Below are 15,208 nucleotides of genomic sequence, written 5' to 3' on the forward strand. Positions count from 1 at the left end.
ACCACAGAACGCAATACACGGAGAACGCGTCCGTACAGCCCGTGCGACTGCAGCGCCGCCGCATACATCCGGGACCTGTCTATGCTCCCGGCTTCAAAGCGGTGCGTGGCGCGCTGCGCCGTCTGAACACACTGCCCCTATCTAGTACACTGTAGCGTTATTACGTACGAAAGCGTTTAAGTTGGTTTACACCTGCCAAATCAGCATTAAATCATGACATACCTTGTAGTGCAACGTCCTGAAGTCATTTCATTCTCACTGCAATTAAAAAAACCAGATATACAAAAGCAACATGTTCCTGGACAAGCAAACTTTATTGCATAAAGCAGATTGTACTTTTCTGCTTCTTGCTTCGCATCACGCAAGGCTTTGTTCTTTTGCCTTTTTTCTCATTCATTTCGTGGTTGAGGCTCTTTAAAAGAAAGTGAATTCTGGTAAGGCAGAAAAACCTGACCCCTGATTTTGTAAGTTCCAGGCAATGTTCCCCACAACCAATTTGTGGCACATTTGTGCTCACTTTCTCGAGTATGCTGAAAGCAGCTTTAGAATGCAGACGCGTTTTGCTAAATTCATACGTCAGCCTCATTTCAAGCTTGAATCAGACGATACAGTGACTCCAACGGGTATAGAAGCCCACCCAAACTAGTCCCACTCTTTGCAGGCATCAGCTGCGAGTTCTTTTGGGACACAGTTATGGTGTTCTAGTTCACTATAGACACAGTCTCTCGGCACAAGGTAGGCATCCCTGCATGCTGCACAGCTAGTTGAGAGAACACGCTTCCTGGCCACGTAGCTGCAACGCGAGCATCGCTTCGTTTTTCAACATAGTCCGCATGGTCCACGGCCACTTCAACAGCCTCCATGGGGAATACATCATCCTGCTTCTCATTTTCCAGGAGTGCATCTTACTCGTACTTCAGCTGTAGAGCATTGTTTGTGTTTGTACCACGTGTTTTAAAAGCAGTAAGGTATAGCCGCCCAAATCTTTGACTAGGCTGCGCGAGTGGGAACTTGCTGTGCGCCAGCACCTAACAAATGACTACACTATCTTCACGAGCTTTGTGAGCATGAGTTACCATCGACTGTTTCGCAAGTTCGTTCCGTCGTAGCGCGCGGAAAGGAGAAAAAAAAAACAGCATTTAGATGAGCTAGCTAAAGATTTGGCCTGCTATATACGTTAACATGGTAGAACCACATACCTTGCGCCAAAGTGCTTTGCGCAAGCAGCTGAATTTTCCTGCAGCGGCTTGTCGGCCCTTGGAATGGCACGCGCCCACTTCAACAACAGTCTTGGCAAGTAGGCGCACGGAAAAGGGACACTTTTTCTGAACAAGATTTGTAACCGGAATCGCACCCTGGCACGAAGCAACACCTCTGACTTTTTTATTTGAAGTTGAAGGCATCTTATTCAGCCCACAGCAGTCATAAATAAGCAGCACACGCAACAGTCTGCAGCAAAACCGTGAAAATCCGGCGCCCAAGCGCTGTATAGCCGTACTCGTTGCCTTCTCTCCGCTGTCTCCGCGGAAATGCTGACGGCGCCCCGGGCGGCAGCGCTCTGTATTGCCCTAGCGGCGGTCACGCACAATGGCATCACCCTTCTCTACGGGAAGGGCGCCGCGGTCATCACACGTCCCCTTTCTAGCCACCATACTTGTAGTTGGCTTAGTGGCGCAATCCACCACCCCTTCCTTTTCAAAGGGGATACTCATAGCATCCGTCCACCCATGCGGGAGCCTTTGCCACGACACTACCATACTACAAGCCATAGTAACTCTATGCTACAAGCTCTTGCAACTCTGTGAGTAACTCTACGCTTGCACACGGGCTTGGCCAACGCCTCCTTGGCTTGGCCATAGGCTTGGCTCTTGTTCTCAGCCAATGTCTCAGCACGTTCTCAGTAGGCGCCACCAGCTCACCAGCGTTCATCATGGCGCCGCGCTCAAAGATATCTGAAAAGGAGTTTGAGTGAAGTTGGAGGTCGCGGTTACGTTACGTATTCGTCTCTTGTGGCATTTTACTAACGAGCAGTGTATTTTGTTCGTAACTGCCTTGCGCAAAGCGAATAAGGTATGTGAAATGGCGCAGGGTCCTTCCCTCTTTCCGGCGTATGCAACTACGAAAGAAGCAACATCGCAGAGTGACGCCAGGCCGGTGTTGTTTCCAAGTCTCAGTTCGTCATCACCACTAACGCAGGACAAGTCGGACCAGTCAGCGCCTTCAGAAAGTTGGTGCCAATACTTTGTGTTCTGAATTGTCACATGCGTGGCGTTTTGACTCATCTCATTTTGATTCCCTTTAGCGTTGGCCTCATGTTGTGCCAAATAGCATTGGAATCGGGTGCCTGTCTCTGTAATCCATTGTTTTTTCGCTGCCTGTAGCCAAGATTTCTACAAATCAGCCCGATCGCAACGGCTCTGAGCTACCATTTCACGTGTTCATGGTTGTTGCCTCTTCATCCTTGGGACAGCATACCTATTGTGTGGCGTGTGCAGGCAGAGTTCTGACTGGTGTGGTAGAAGTTTGCCAGACTGCCTGCCAAATTTGACGAGGAAAAACACCGTCAAATGTAGCGAATGCAACCGTGAATGCAATGACGCTGTTTCCGAAGCGCACAGGGTTACCGGATCAGGAGTATAACGCCTGTGCACTCTCCCAGCTCCCGATAGTACCGTAAAGTTGCTGCATAACCCGCGCGCTTTCGAATCGCTTGCTGGTTGCGGGCAATGTTCTCCGACGGTACGAAGCGTTTTCTTTCGCTGCGCACGCTGTGCCTGGTCTGCACGGTATGAGGCTTTCGCTGGATCTGAAAGCGAGAAGCGTTGCATAACGCTCGGGACGCGTTCTGTAGCCATGTGCGATCGCTGCAACGGTAGAAAATGGTTGCATTGCCATGCTTTGCATAGGCAATCTTCTGGGGCTTATACTGCTCGCAATACAGTCTTTTCTGAAACATACGCAATGCATAACACTCGGGGTGCGTTCTATCGCTACGCGCGATCACTGCAACGGTAGAAAGCTGTTGCATTGCCTTGCTTTGCATAGGCAATCTCCTGGGGCTTATGCTGCTCGCAATACAGACTTTTCTGCATAATACTTGGGGTGCTTTCTATCGCTGCGCGTGATAGCTGCAATGGTACGAAACGGTTGCATTATCTTGCTTTGCATGGTGACAGACAAGAAGAAGAAGCATATGTATTGTGCAGGTAAGAATAACTTGCATGTAGCAAAAGATCCGCGCTGGTGTGCTACGCACTTGCGGCAGACACCGCGCGCGTAGCGAGAAAAGCCCCGGGGGTTTTTGCGTCGCGTATCAGAAAAATTCGCTACGCAGAGAAAGGCACAGCAAACACTTTGCCCCGTTGCAGTGATCATGCGCAGCTGTAGAATGCACCCTAAGTGTTATGCAATCCGTCTCAGTTTCAGAAAAGACTGTATTGCGAGCAGCATAAGTCCCAGAAGATTGCCTATGCAAAGCAAGGCAATGAAACCATTTTCTACCGTTGCAGCGATCGCACATAGCTATAGAATGCGTCCCGAGTGTTATGCAACATGTCTCACTTTCAGATCCAGCGAAAGCCTCATCCCGTGCGGACCAGGCACAGCGTGCGAAGTGAAAGAAAACGCTTCGTACTGTCGGAGAACAGAGCCTGCAACCAGCAAGCGATTCGAAAGCGCACAGGTTATGCAGCAACTTTACGGTACTATCGGGAGCTGGGAAAGTGCCCACGTTATACTTCCGATCTCATAACCCTGTGTGCTTCGGAAACGGCGTTGTTGCATTTGCTACATTTGACGGTGTTTTTCCCTCTCATATTTGGTAGGCAGTCTGGCAACATTGACCCGCAAATTTGGCAACAGAATTCTACCACACCAGTCAGAACTCTGCCTGTGCATTGTTCAATGAATGTGGCTAACATGAAATGAAACGACGAATGCGACGGCCGCTGCAGCAACGTCACGGCACTAGGTGATTCACTTTTGATGAGCTCTAGAGCTAAAGAAACATGTTTATTAATTCATAACACTAAAGTTATAAAATGACCGCAAGAGTAAACTGACGTCCTTAATTGGTAATGACACTTTACATTTTATTCAAAACGCTAACAGCCACCTTGCAGAATTCAGTAGGCAGTTCACCCTAGACACTTGTGCACCCGGTTTGGTATTTCAACACTCAAATGACTGTACTCTTCATGCTGTTGTGCATCCTGTATCGACAGAGCTGTTTTCCTTTATTCCAAATGACCTACCAACAGGCTCCACTACGCTTCTTACGTTGGAATGTGCATTATGCCAAAAAGCTTGTGAGCATACCATATTTGTTGTGCAACAAGCAAACTATGTATTAGTAATATTCTTATGTGGAAGGATGTGGAAATGGGGAGCACTTCTTCCGTGAGTATTGCAGGTGTTAATGGTCTACAGCTTTAATGAAATTGCTGAACATGGTCGTGCAGCATATTGTTTCCCAGCTTAGGCCAAAAACTAAGATGTCCCCTGTTTTCACCATAGCTTTGCAGTTTTACACAAATGGCCGAATACTTTAGCTTTCTTCATATATTATTACATGAATGTTCAGAGGAGGAAAACGCTGTGTAGAGTAGACATCAGGATGAAAAGAAGAAAAGGAAGCTAGCACATTGTTAGCTGCAGTAACAGTAAGACCACAATAAGTTAACCACTCATGATCAGGCTACTTTATTAATGCTATGTCATCGTATAGGCAATTATTCTGAACCCTCATTTCAACCCACAAGATACTCTTATAGTGAAGATAAGTTTATTAGTCCACAGATACTGTAGAGCAGAAACATTTTCATGTTGCATTTAAATAGTTCTAACAACAAATTTGTTACTGATCATCTCTGCTTTAGAGACCCGATTATGACATAAAAAAGAACTGAACAACTTGGTGCACAGCTTTGAGGGTAACTCTAGTAAAACATAGATGGATGACAAGAATGAGAAGCATGCAGCATCTACTTGTAGCTTGAATTTTATTTGATGTGCGAGTGCTTCTTGTGTACCACAAATTACAGGCCAGCATGTTGCATGACGAATCCCACTCTTATATTGACGAACACAGCATGTTCAGTGTGCAGGCATGCATGACATGTGAAAATGAAGGATGTTCACATAATTGAGCGTTATGGAACATGAAAAGCACTGACATGGGCTCAATACCAAGTAGCAGTCACATGAGCAATCAATAAGTTGTATTTAGCCTGCTTTAGTACTAGCTTTACAATACTAGATAACAATGCAGTTTAACATATAGTCTATCAATTATTAGAAAAAACAGAATAACAAGATACAGTTAAAGAAAACATACTAAAATAGTGGCATGTACTGACCAGTTTTGGTATGAACAATTAGCAGCCTTCCTATATTTATTTTATATATGATATGAGAGCAGACATGTAAACAGTTGCACCATAGCATTTACACAAGCAGTCAATTAGTAACTCTCCTTTCGTACTGGTTTTTCATTGGGCAACTGTATCAGCTCTTCAATGCCAAAATTCTAGAGGACTAGCATTCGGACGAAGTACACAGAAAAGAGCGACACACACATTGTGTTAACTGGCAGCCATATGAGTTCATTGCTTCTTGAATTGAACTTTATGCATTCTAAAAGAACAACAAAGAAAGGAAAAGGGGAAGTTGGAAACATAAGTCAGACCTATCGTGATATATACAATATCTCCTTTTTGTGCAAGAGCAGTGACATCGTGCTGATGCTAAGGCCTCCTTCTTTGTGTATCAAATGGGCTTCAGATATTTGCCGTGTGCTGTGCTTGCACTATTTTAGCTCAATCTGGCTCTTGTTTAGATCAGGGTGACACTTGGACTTGCCACAATGTACAGTGATATTGCTGCCTATCGAACCCTTAAAAGAATTTGCGTGTGCTCTCAGCCAGGGAAAATGAAAGCCAAGGTATAATTTTTTGAAGTTTGTACCGAAATGTCAGTTCAGCATCATGGATGTCAGGGTGTTTTTTTACATATTTGGGCTCATTGTGGCTCAGTAAAAGTTCCTAAAACTTGCCATGTCCAGTCTATGGCTCCTTCAGAATACAATGTACTCCACCTTTACCGACAAACCATTCCCCCCCCCCCCCCCCCCCCCCGGTCTTTCGTGTCTTTTTTTTTTTTTGCCTGTCAAGCCATCTCTCAGGGTGACAGGGGTCTTTTTGGTCTTCTAGGAAGGTCATTTAGCTCAACTTGGCTCTTCTCTTTATCATCTCTTTAAGGAAAATTTAATTTGGTTAGCTTTTTCTTATAATCATGTCATGCAAGCACCATGATGCAGCAACAAACTAGCCCAGATCCAATCCTTAAGGGAGCAAGCACTTTGAAGGAGTATGCTGTGCTGGATTTGGACGCCAACAAGCCAGAGAGCTGTGTGTGACTGATGTGCTTTGTTTTTCATCAGGTGCACTCCCGGATTGGCTCTGCAATGCTAGCTATGATCCTGCCCTTCAGGACTTGCTCAGGTGAGTTGTGATGGGGTCTCTTTGAAGCAGGCTTATGTATTACCTGAATGCCCTAGTCAAGTTACTGCAGCCCAACCACTTCTGTGAATAACCTGGTAACTTCCAGATACCTTTGTGAATCGGCAGTTTCAACAACAAGAGCTACCGTAGTCTGAAACAGGTGGCACCACTCCAATATTTTAGTAATTGCTCGATTACTTTCCTGGGGCAATATTTGGTAACTTGTAATCAATTACATTTTTGAAGGAGGTGATTGTAATTGTAATCGGTTACTTTTTTTCTGTAACGTGTACAAGCCTGGTAGATTACTTTCCTGGGGCAATAATTGGTAACTTGTAATCAATTACACTTTTGAATGAAGGGATTGTTATTGTAATCGGTTACTTTTTTTTCGGTAACAGTAACATTGCGAGAGCCAGCGCATGGGTGACGCGTGGGCGCGATTCACAGCAGCTGCTGCCAACAGGCCTCCCAGATGATGCACACTACTCTGGCGCCTTCTCGTAGCCATTGTCACTACACTACGCTTCTCACCCTTTCACCATACCCTCGTCCACATTCCACCTCATTGTTCCGCTGCACCCTCCTCCTCCACTTCTTGCATCTTTCATCCCCTGTTTTGCTCCGCATTCTCACTCACTTTTCGCTGTGCTCGTTCGCTTTGGTTACGCTGACGCTCGCTGCAAGAATGGGCACCTAAGAGCTGTGCTCTAAAACAAGTGTACATCCATATCAGAGGCAGACGCCTAGCTGAGACATGGCCTGCATGATCAGTTCTCGCAAAATAAGGTGCATTGGGTATCATCAGCATACATTCATGTGCGAACTCGAACACCAGTTATGTTTGGGATTGCCAAGTGCACTTGTTTTATAGCTGGTTTCTAAGCACACCTTAATCCTAAATGTACATTTTGGAGCCTGAATTGAGGACTGATATGAAATTGGGCAACACTGAAAACAAGGCAATGCAGTCTAGCCATTTTTACCTTGTTTGCATTTGAATTCTTGCTAATGGTACATCCTTGCATGCTGACTTGCGGGAGCCAGCAAGAGTGGAAAAGCAATTGAAATCAAATCAAATAATTTATTGAGCATCACAAGAGGGATGGGAAGCGCAGACCTGTGCAAAAGTTTGTCTCGAGGAAACCTAGGTTTTGCAGACAGCATACCTTTGAAGTAAAAAAAATTTGATTGTCTACACATTCAGCTCACACACATACAAAAAAAGAATAATTACACTCTAGGTAATGGCACAACACTGTGCGGCTGACTGACACAGTGCACAGCCCTGTACTGTGAATCGCTTTTGCACATACATTTCTTTCTCTTGTAATGTATTTTATGTAGCCTCATTGTATTTCATGTATAATCATGTACTTCTAGGTATTTCCACTTTTCACTTCTTTTTTGCTATTCTGTCTACGTCTTTTTATGGTAACTTTCGCATGCCCTGTCTTTTCACATCACCTGCATCTTTCTCATGGCTGCGGGACAGTTTAGTTGTTCATTGACGAATGAGACAGTCATGATGCCCATGGCCCTTCATTTCCTACCTTCGTATGTCCTTTTTACAACAAACTGCTGTAGTTAATGGAAATAATAAATACAGTAATATCAGTGCACCCAGTCTGTGCAGAAACAGAAAAACTGCACAATGGGTGCATTAAAATGTTATCAGTCTCATGGTAGCTAAAACAATAACAACAAAAATGTACTTGCTCTAATTTTTCATTCTGCATATTCATTTGAAACCTCGGGCCTGTAGCGTGGCTGTAGGAATGAAGAGCTAGGCACCCACCAGACGTAGCGGCGTTGACCGCAGTGAACCAGTCGCTCACGGGAGCTTTAAGCTGGGCTTTTTCCTGTGCAGGCTGAACAGTGCAGATGATGAGACAAGGTCAAGTAGAGCGAAGAATTGTGCTAGCTTCAGAGGCTCATTCGACTTGCAAGGTTTCATTCAACAGTTTGCACCTTCTCATTCTGTCTGGTGTGTCCTCCCACGAAGTCAATTTCATTCGGTCAAGATGAAAATAGACAAGGTTATCTGTCGTGTTTGTACCACTTCTCCGATTATCTGTGCTTCTCATGCTGAGCCAATTCGTGCTGCCACATTCTGGGCTGGTATGATGTAGCAATTCACTTAATAATAATAATGATGGACTCGCATCTGTACAATCTTGGTAGAGGGGGTGAAAATAAAATCAACTCTCTACTTGTCTACGTTCTCACCCCTGTACATCAGGCGGAGGCTGTGGGGCAACAGAACACAATGCAACCCAGTAATTTATACATGGCTAAAATTAATACATAGAAAAGGCAGCAAAAAAGGGCAAAAACATAAAATAGAAGTGAAGTACCTTTTTATAAATTTACTGCAGTCAGTTATGACAAAATTACTTATTAAGTAGCGATAATTCAAAAGCAGGTAGACACTTTATGCGTGGATACATATTGCAATTCTTTTCCTTTCCGCACTTTGTCAGTGGTTTTTTTGGTACATTATTGCCGCAGTAAGCCAGTCAAGCATGCTGGTGGATGACAAAAAAGGAATAGAATCAAGTCAAAGGAATCCTTAATTACAACAGCCCTGGGTTGGGGGTATTCTGTTTAGTGTCCACCTAGTGGATGTGTTCATTTCGTCTGCTGCTGAAGTTCTGATTGGCTGACAAGGAGACACAGGCGCTCCGAGCCAATGAATCAGCACAGCAGCAGCAGCAGACGAAATAGACATGTTCACTAGGTGGACCCCCCCCCCCCTCCCCCTTGGTTGCGCAGGAGAGTGCAACACAGTTGAGTATCTGCTTCTTTTGCTGTTGTGGAATAAATGAATGACCATCATTGGGGGGGGGGGGGGCTTTTGTGCTTCACTCTTAGTCTGCATTGGCTGCCATGAAAGTGTAAAAACAGCCATGTAATGGTATTCAGATGCTCATAAAGGGACCCTGTGTGGTCAGAACTAACCTAGGATCCTTCACCGTTGCCTAGGCATAGCTTTGGTATGTAAAAAACATTGCTTTTTCTGTCAATCCATTATTGATTGAGTGACAGATAAACATGTGAGGGGGTAATTTGAATTTTCTCTGCCTTTGCTGTTTCACATAGCAGAAAATGGCTCCCTTTATTGAGCATGTTTCAAAGCACATAGTGGCTGGACAATGGTGAAGCTACTGTGTGCTCTAGCAACTACAAGTAGTGGCTTATATGGTTACAAATTTACCATGACATGCTCGATTCTTTTTTCTTTAGTTTGTTTACCATTGTCGTAATCACAGAAATAGATTTAAGATCCAGTACAGGGCCAAGCAGGTTTTTCCAAGTGGTTTTTTTCAAACCTGCTCAGTTCTTTCAAACCTATACCTGTAGCACTGCCGCCCCCTCTGTAGAAACAAAATATATTGGAAACTTAAATTTTGCCCTCCATCAGATAAATATTTCTTAAATACTTCAGATAATTGTACCTCTGCGGTGCACATCGTTCAAGATGTGACTGTCTAGGGTGGAGATCTAGTGCCTCTTCACAGCAATCTTATAAATGACAAAATCTACAATATTTAATAAACAGTTATCATCTTGAGTGAAGAAACATTTAGTATTTTTTATGCCAAATTTCACTGTTCTTCTTTTGCTTTGAATGTGGTATTTGCTTTAATTTTAAGGTTGGCTGGTATGTATATACATTGTGTGTCAAATTACACATTTACTATTGAGGTATCTTCCTTTGCATCTTCTCATTTGACACACTTCACTGGCTCCCTGAAGGTATATTGTGTACTTTCAGTGTATGGAGGAGTCAGTAAAATGACCTGATATCAGACAATGGCATGACTGCCGCTGTGCTAAATACTTGTTTGTCAGCATTACTCGGAGAGAGCGAAAGAAAGTTTAATAGTTTCTGGAAGGTGACACTTAAACATGTACGGGGCAAGTTCAAATGCTCACTGCCTGTGCTTTTCAACATTAGAATTGCTCAATCATGTAGTGAATCCAATGGGCCATGTTGCTAAGCATAAGACAAGACACGAAGGCAGTGAGAGTGCAGTAATAGAGATTCATTAATTTTGCTCATCAACGATATGCACAACTACACCTGCATTAATTATACTGTTGTTTTTAGTGTTGTTTATGTCCTGTTGATTTCTTTCAAAACATTGATACTCACTTAAGTGCACTCATTAATGCAAGAAAAGCAGAATCATGCTAATTGGAAACTTCAGTTTACCTAGTTGATTGAAGTGGCCGAGTTTCAGGTCCCTTGCATCACTCACACGCTGACCTAATGTTAGAGATAATGGTAAATCACAGCTTTGTGCAAATAGTGAAGAGCCCAACACGCATATAGGACCAGCATGAATCCATTATTCATCTGCTGTTTCTGCCTGACAAAACATTTTCCTATAATGTTGCAGTTTAATATGGGATTTTGGACCATAAATCAACTATAGTTCATCTTAGTGTCGCGAATGAAAGACTAACAAAATCCCAACAGCATGTGTGTACAGTTTTCAAGGAGCCGACAACATGTCAATGCTATAGTAGAGGAGCGATGTGACCAGCAGAGCGGCTGCTTGTCGCATACTGACTTTTTAAAGGGCCCCTTACCAGGCCCCATAGCAAACTTTGGTCATAGGCTGCAAGTTGTTACATGTCCTCTAGGGAGCATTCTGCTGCAAAAATTTTTCAAATAGGCTCATCAATAGCCGAGATAGAAATATTTCAGTGCCACGAACCCATGATTTCAGCAGGCAGGCTCCACTGCCAAGCAAGACGCTCTCTGAACTCGCCCCGTCTAGCCTCCGCAAGCGAAATTCCTTCCCTGCGTTATCTCATACAGGACCTCAAGGATCGCATGACGCATACAGTACATTCATTTCTTTTCTCCTTGCTTTTTTTTTTTTTGGTGCTGCACACTTTCGCTGACAGCGTCGCGTGTGAGCTGTTGTCTCGTTCGTGCAGCGCATGATTTTGTGCGCTGAGCACAAGGACACATGACTAGCGGTATACTTCAGTGCTACATGAATACTGAGGCAGAACAAGCAGATCGAAGAGCATGATCACGCGCTGGAACACGGTAGAAAATGGCATAGTTGTGGTACCTGCGTACATGACTGCACGACTGTGGAAACAAGCAGACGAAGCAGAAGTACATCTCTCATGCTTTGGTGCGAAGTAAAGTAGAAAATTCGCAGACATTCTGTTTGTGTGTTTTATTATTTCTCTAAACTTCAGTTCAACAATTCAAGCAACAGATAACACAAATAACAGATGGGGCCTTGAATAATTCTCAAAGTCGTGTGTCACCACGAGCGATGTCACACTGCAGACCCGAGTACGTAGGCGCAGGGATGCGAGTACGTCACCGTCTGGCTTGGAGCACAGCGGCCTCGAGGAGAAGGGAAAACGGCGTTCGGATTGAAATTCCAGACCTTTCCGTGATGCGTAGTGATGTAATTCTTTGCAAACATGATCGTTGGCGTGCATTGTATGCTCTGCACTTGTCAGCTCGAAATGGCCAGACCTGGTGAGGGGTTCTTTAATAGACATTCCACCATTGTATACAAGCACAGGGATGCAGTGTTGCCCACATAAACACTGAAGCCGAAACCAGGTAAAATATATACATGATACAGCCTAGTTACCCTCCCGCTTTTCTTTTGTGAATGTGTTAGTTCATTAGTAGGTTAATTGCGCTTCATTTGTACATGACAACAACATCGAAAAAAACATGAAGAAATACACATTGAAATATATATATGCATAAAAAAATACATCATATGCAAAAAAGGAAAGATTGGTACACATTAACAGCTTGTCTCTATATATCTGGCCAGTGGCCGTCTGTGTTGGTGTGGCTGAATATGATGGCCAGAGGGGCGTGACAAGTGGTTCCCTTCCTTAGTGTTCACAGGAGGGCATGGCACAGTCTCTGATGCAGGAGACCGTCCTGTGGCTGACCTTGTTGGTGAAGGGGGATCGCACCCTGCCCTATGCACAGGTTGCACTGTAGGAATGCTTGCCTTGGCGGGCACTGGTTGCGAGGTTGCAGTGTAAAGTGGAGCATCAAAAAGATCCTTATGATTTGGTGGGTCATGCCATGCAGCATCTTGCTCAAGGCTCTTGTGGCCCGTGCGGTGAGCAGGCACTTTGCATAGCTTTGCCATGTTCCACATTCTGCCATCATCGAGGATGAAGGATGCTGGTCTTGGTTTCCCTATGACTTCTCTAGGCTTTGAGAAGGAAGTGTCACCCTTGTATTAAACCGATGGCTTCTTCAGCTGTACCACATCTCCTACTGCCACCATTGTCAGCTTTGCAGCTCACCTTCTGTCAGTGTAGGCTTTGCTGTTGCAAAGCAGGCTGTACTGTTGCCTGCGCTTAACATATTGCCGTAACCTGGCCAGTTCCTGGTTGGGTGTCTTTGCGAATGACTCAGGCGATGAGCTGAGGATGTAAAGTTTGGTGCTTGGCAGCCTGCCGTGAAGTAGTACCGCCGGGGCTACTCCTGTTGTGGGGTGTGGTGTGCACCCAGTCTTGTGCAGCACTTTTGCAGGAGATGCAGTTCCAGATGCGCCAGCTGGATGTGCGTCTTGAACTTGCGGGTAAACCGTTCGGTCTGTCCATTTGCCTGCGGGTAATAAACAGGTGAATGCGACAGATGAATCTAATTCAAAACAAACATGTTAAAAATGGTATAGACGTTCGTGTGTGATAAAAGCTGTCAGATCCTCACTGTCAGGATCCAGAACCTGATGATAGGCATTTGCTAAGTCAAGTTTCGAAAAGTATGTTGCCCCCACCAAAGCATAAAGAAGCTCTTCCATGTGCTGCAGCAGAAAACTGTCCAGAACGACCGCCTTGTTAGGTTCATGTAGATCTAGGCAAAGCCTAATACTTTCATCTTTCTTCTAAATTACAGCAATACGAGACACCCATTCTGGTGCATTGGTACGTTCAATGATGTCCGAGCTATTTAAGTGCTGCAGCTCAGAAGACACGCGTGGTTGTAACATCAAAGGAAGGTGGTAAAGTTTTGATGCTACCAGCCGAATACCTGCACGTGTCTTAATTTTGTGAAGAAAACCTTTTGCAAGACCCAGCTCATTTGTGAAGAGCGAGCTGAACTGTTGCTGAACCGCTGGTGGCAGCTGCGTGGGGGGGTTGACCGGACCTGTCAGAGCTATTTCGGCAATCGGTACTGTGCTAGTTTGAAAGCACTGTAGTCGAGACTACTCGCTGCACAGCTTCGATGCCTTAATACTTTCCAAGCCAATGAGAGAAGTGCCCTGTTCGACAACATAAAACAAAGGCGATGCGCTGCAATTCTTGAAGGAGACCTCTGAAAAAAAGCAGCCTCGAACTGAAATTGATCTCTTGGAATAATCCAGAAGCGCGACTCAAGGAACGGGAAAGAGGAGCATACCAGGCGAATGCTGGTCAAACATCTTCCCCAGACAATGGAAGCGGAAGAGCCAGAATTGACCAACAGTTGCAGAGTGGCCTGCCTGACTTGAATGTCAATCTAAATTCCAGATGTAAAAGGCTATTGAACCACAAGTATCTGGACGGTTTTCTCCTCCTGTGAGCTATCAACGGAAACTTCGTGGACAGCTGCTTGCGACTGTCTCTGGTTACAAACATTTTGAAAATGCCTGATATGGCCACAAAAGAAACATTTTTTCCTTTTAGCTGGGCAACGTGGCCATGAAGTGTGGTGCCAGCTAGAGCCACAAATAAAGTACAGTCGCCAACCGATTTTCCGGACTCCAAAAATTCGGACATGCCCGATTATTCGGTCAGCTTCGCGGCACCGCCATTCTCCCCATAGACTATAATGTATAACAACTGCCGAAAGTTCGGACACCTTGCAACCTCTCGTCTGATTTTTCGGACACTCCTTTAGCTAACTCGGTCGAGAGCACCATGCACCGACTCTGACCGGTGCATGGTTCGACTTGCTGAACGCCATTTTTGTTTTGAACGGAGCTTCCTTGCTGCCCCACGAAGTGGCGCTACTAGAAATCCCCGCTCATTATCGTTTCTGCCTGGTTAGATAGAGCGGCTCTGCAGCAGTTCCGGTTTCAGCTTACTACGCCATGTCAAGACAATCCAGCAGCTGATTTGTTTCCTCGCGCAAGACGCTGCGAGCAGGCCGCGTTTATTGTTTGTGCGACTGGTGTCGGCACGGTGGTGTTTGCTTTGTGTGCTGTGTCGAGGTTTCGGTGATCCAACGCGGCATACGTAAACATCGCGTCAAGGGTCTAATGGCGCCGACAGTGCCCGCGCAGACTGCGCTGGGGAATGCCGGCAAGCGGGTGCCGGGAGGCGTAAGATTTGTCGCCTTCCGATGTGCTCCCTACTGACGCGGAAAATGTTCTGCCGAGACCTGCGCAGTGGTGGCATTGCGATTCCGGACACCGTCTCATTTGACAGTTTCATAGGTGCTGACACTGCTGTATTGACATGCGCAGAACTCGACGACGGGAAGATCATTCGTTAGGTTTCTGCTGCACCGCCGGACAATGACTCCGAGTCGGAATATGATGCACCATGTGCTACGCTGCCGTCGCATGCGGAGCGTGTACAAGCAGTGACTGTGCTTTCAGCCGCCAATAGTGACCGTACGACCCTCTCCGAGATTCAGGCTTATCTGATTGCGCGTAAACGGAACAGCGTGCAACGGCGCATTCACGATTTCTTCCAAGGCTACTGCC

The 15,208-nt window shown here is 45.3% G+C and overlaps 1 protein-coding gene across 6 annotated transcripts in view; it reads left to right on the forward strand.

Moving 5' to 3' along the window:
* Positions 1–1,875: 1,875 nt before the first annotated feature.
* LOC142568051 (nuclear exosome regulator NRDE2) overlaps positions 1,876–15,208 on the forward strand; it is a 268,770-nt gene continuing 255,437 nt past the window's right edge. For 3 of the 6 annotated variants that reach the window (XM_075678130.1, XM_075678128.1, XM_075678133.1), the window contains exons 1-2: positions 1,877–2,227; positions 6,440–6,500. In XM_075678130.1, coding sequence (XP_075534245.1) covers positions 2,080–2,227; positions 6,440–6,500 — 209 coding nt within the window. In that variant the 5' untranslated portion in view covers positions 1,877–2,079. Of the gene's footprint in view, positions 2,228–6,439; positions 6,501–15,208 lie in introns of all 6 variants that reach the window. The other 3 variants (XM_075678129.1, XM_075678132.1, XM_075678131.1) reach the window with 2 other exon arrangements.

Source organism: Dermacentor variabilis, unplaced genomic scaffold (assembly GCF_050947875.1).
Source record: "Dermacentor variabilis isolate Ectoservices unplaced genomic scaffold, ASM5094787v1 scaffold_16, whole genome shotgun sequence".
NCBI lineage: Eukaryota > Metazoa > Arthropoda > Arachnida > Ixodida > Ixodidae > Dermacentor > Dermacentor variabilis.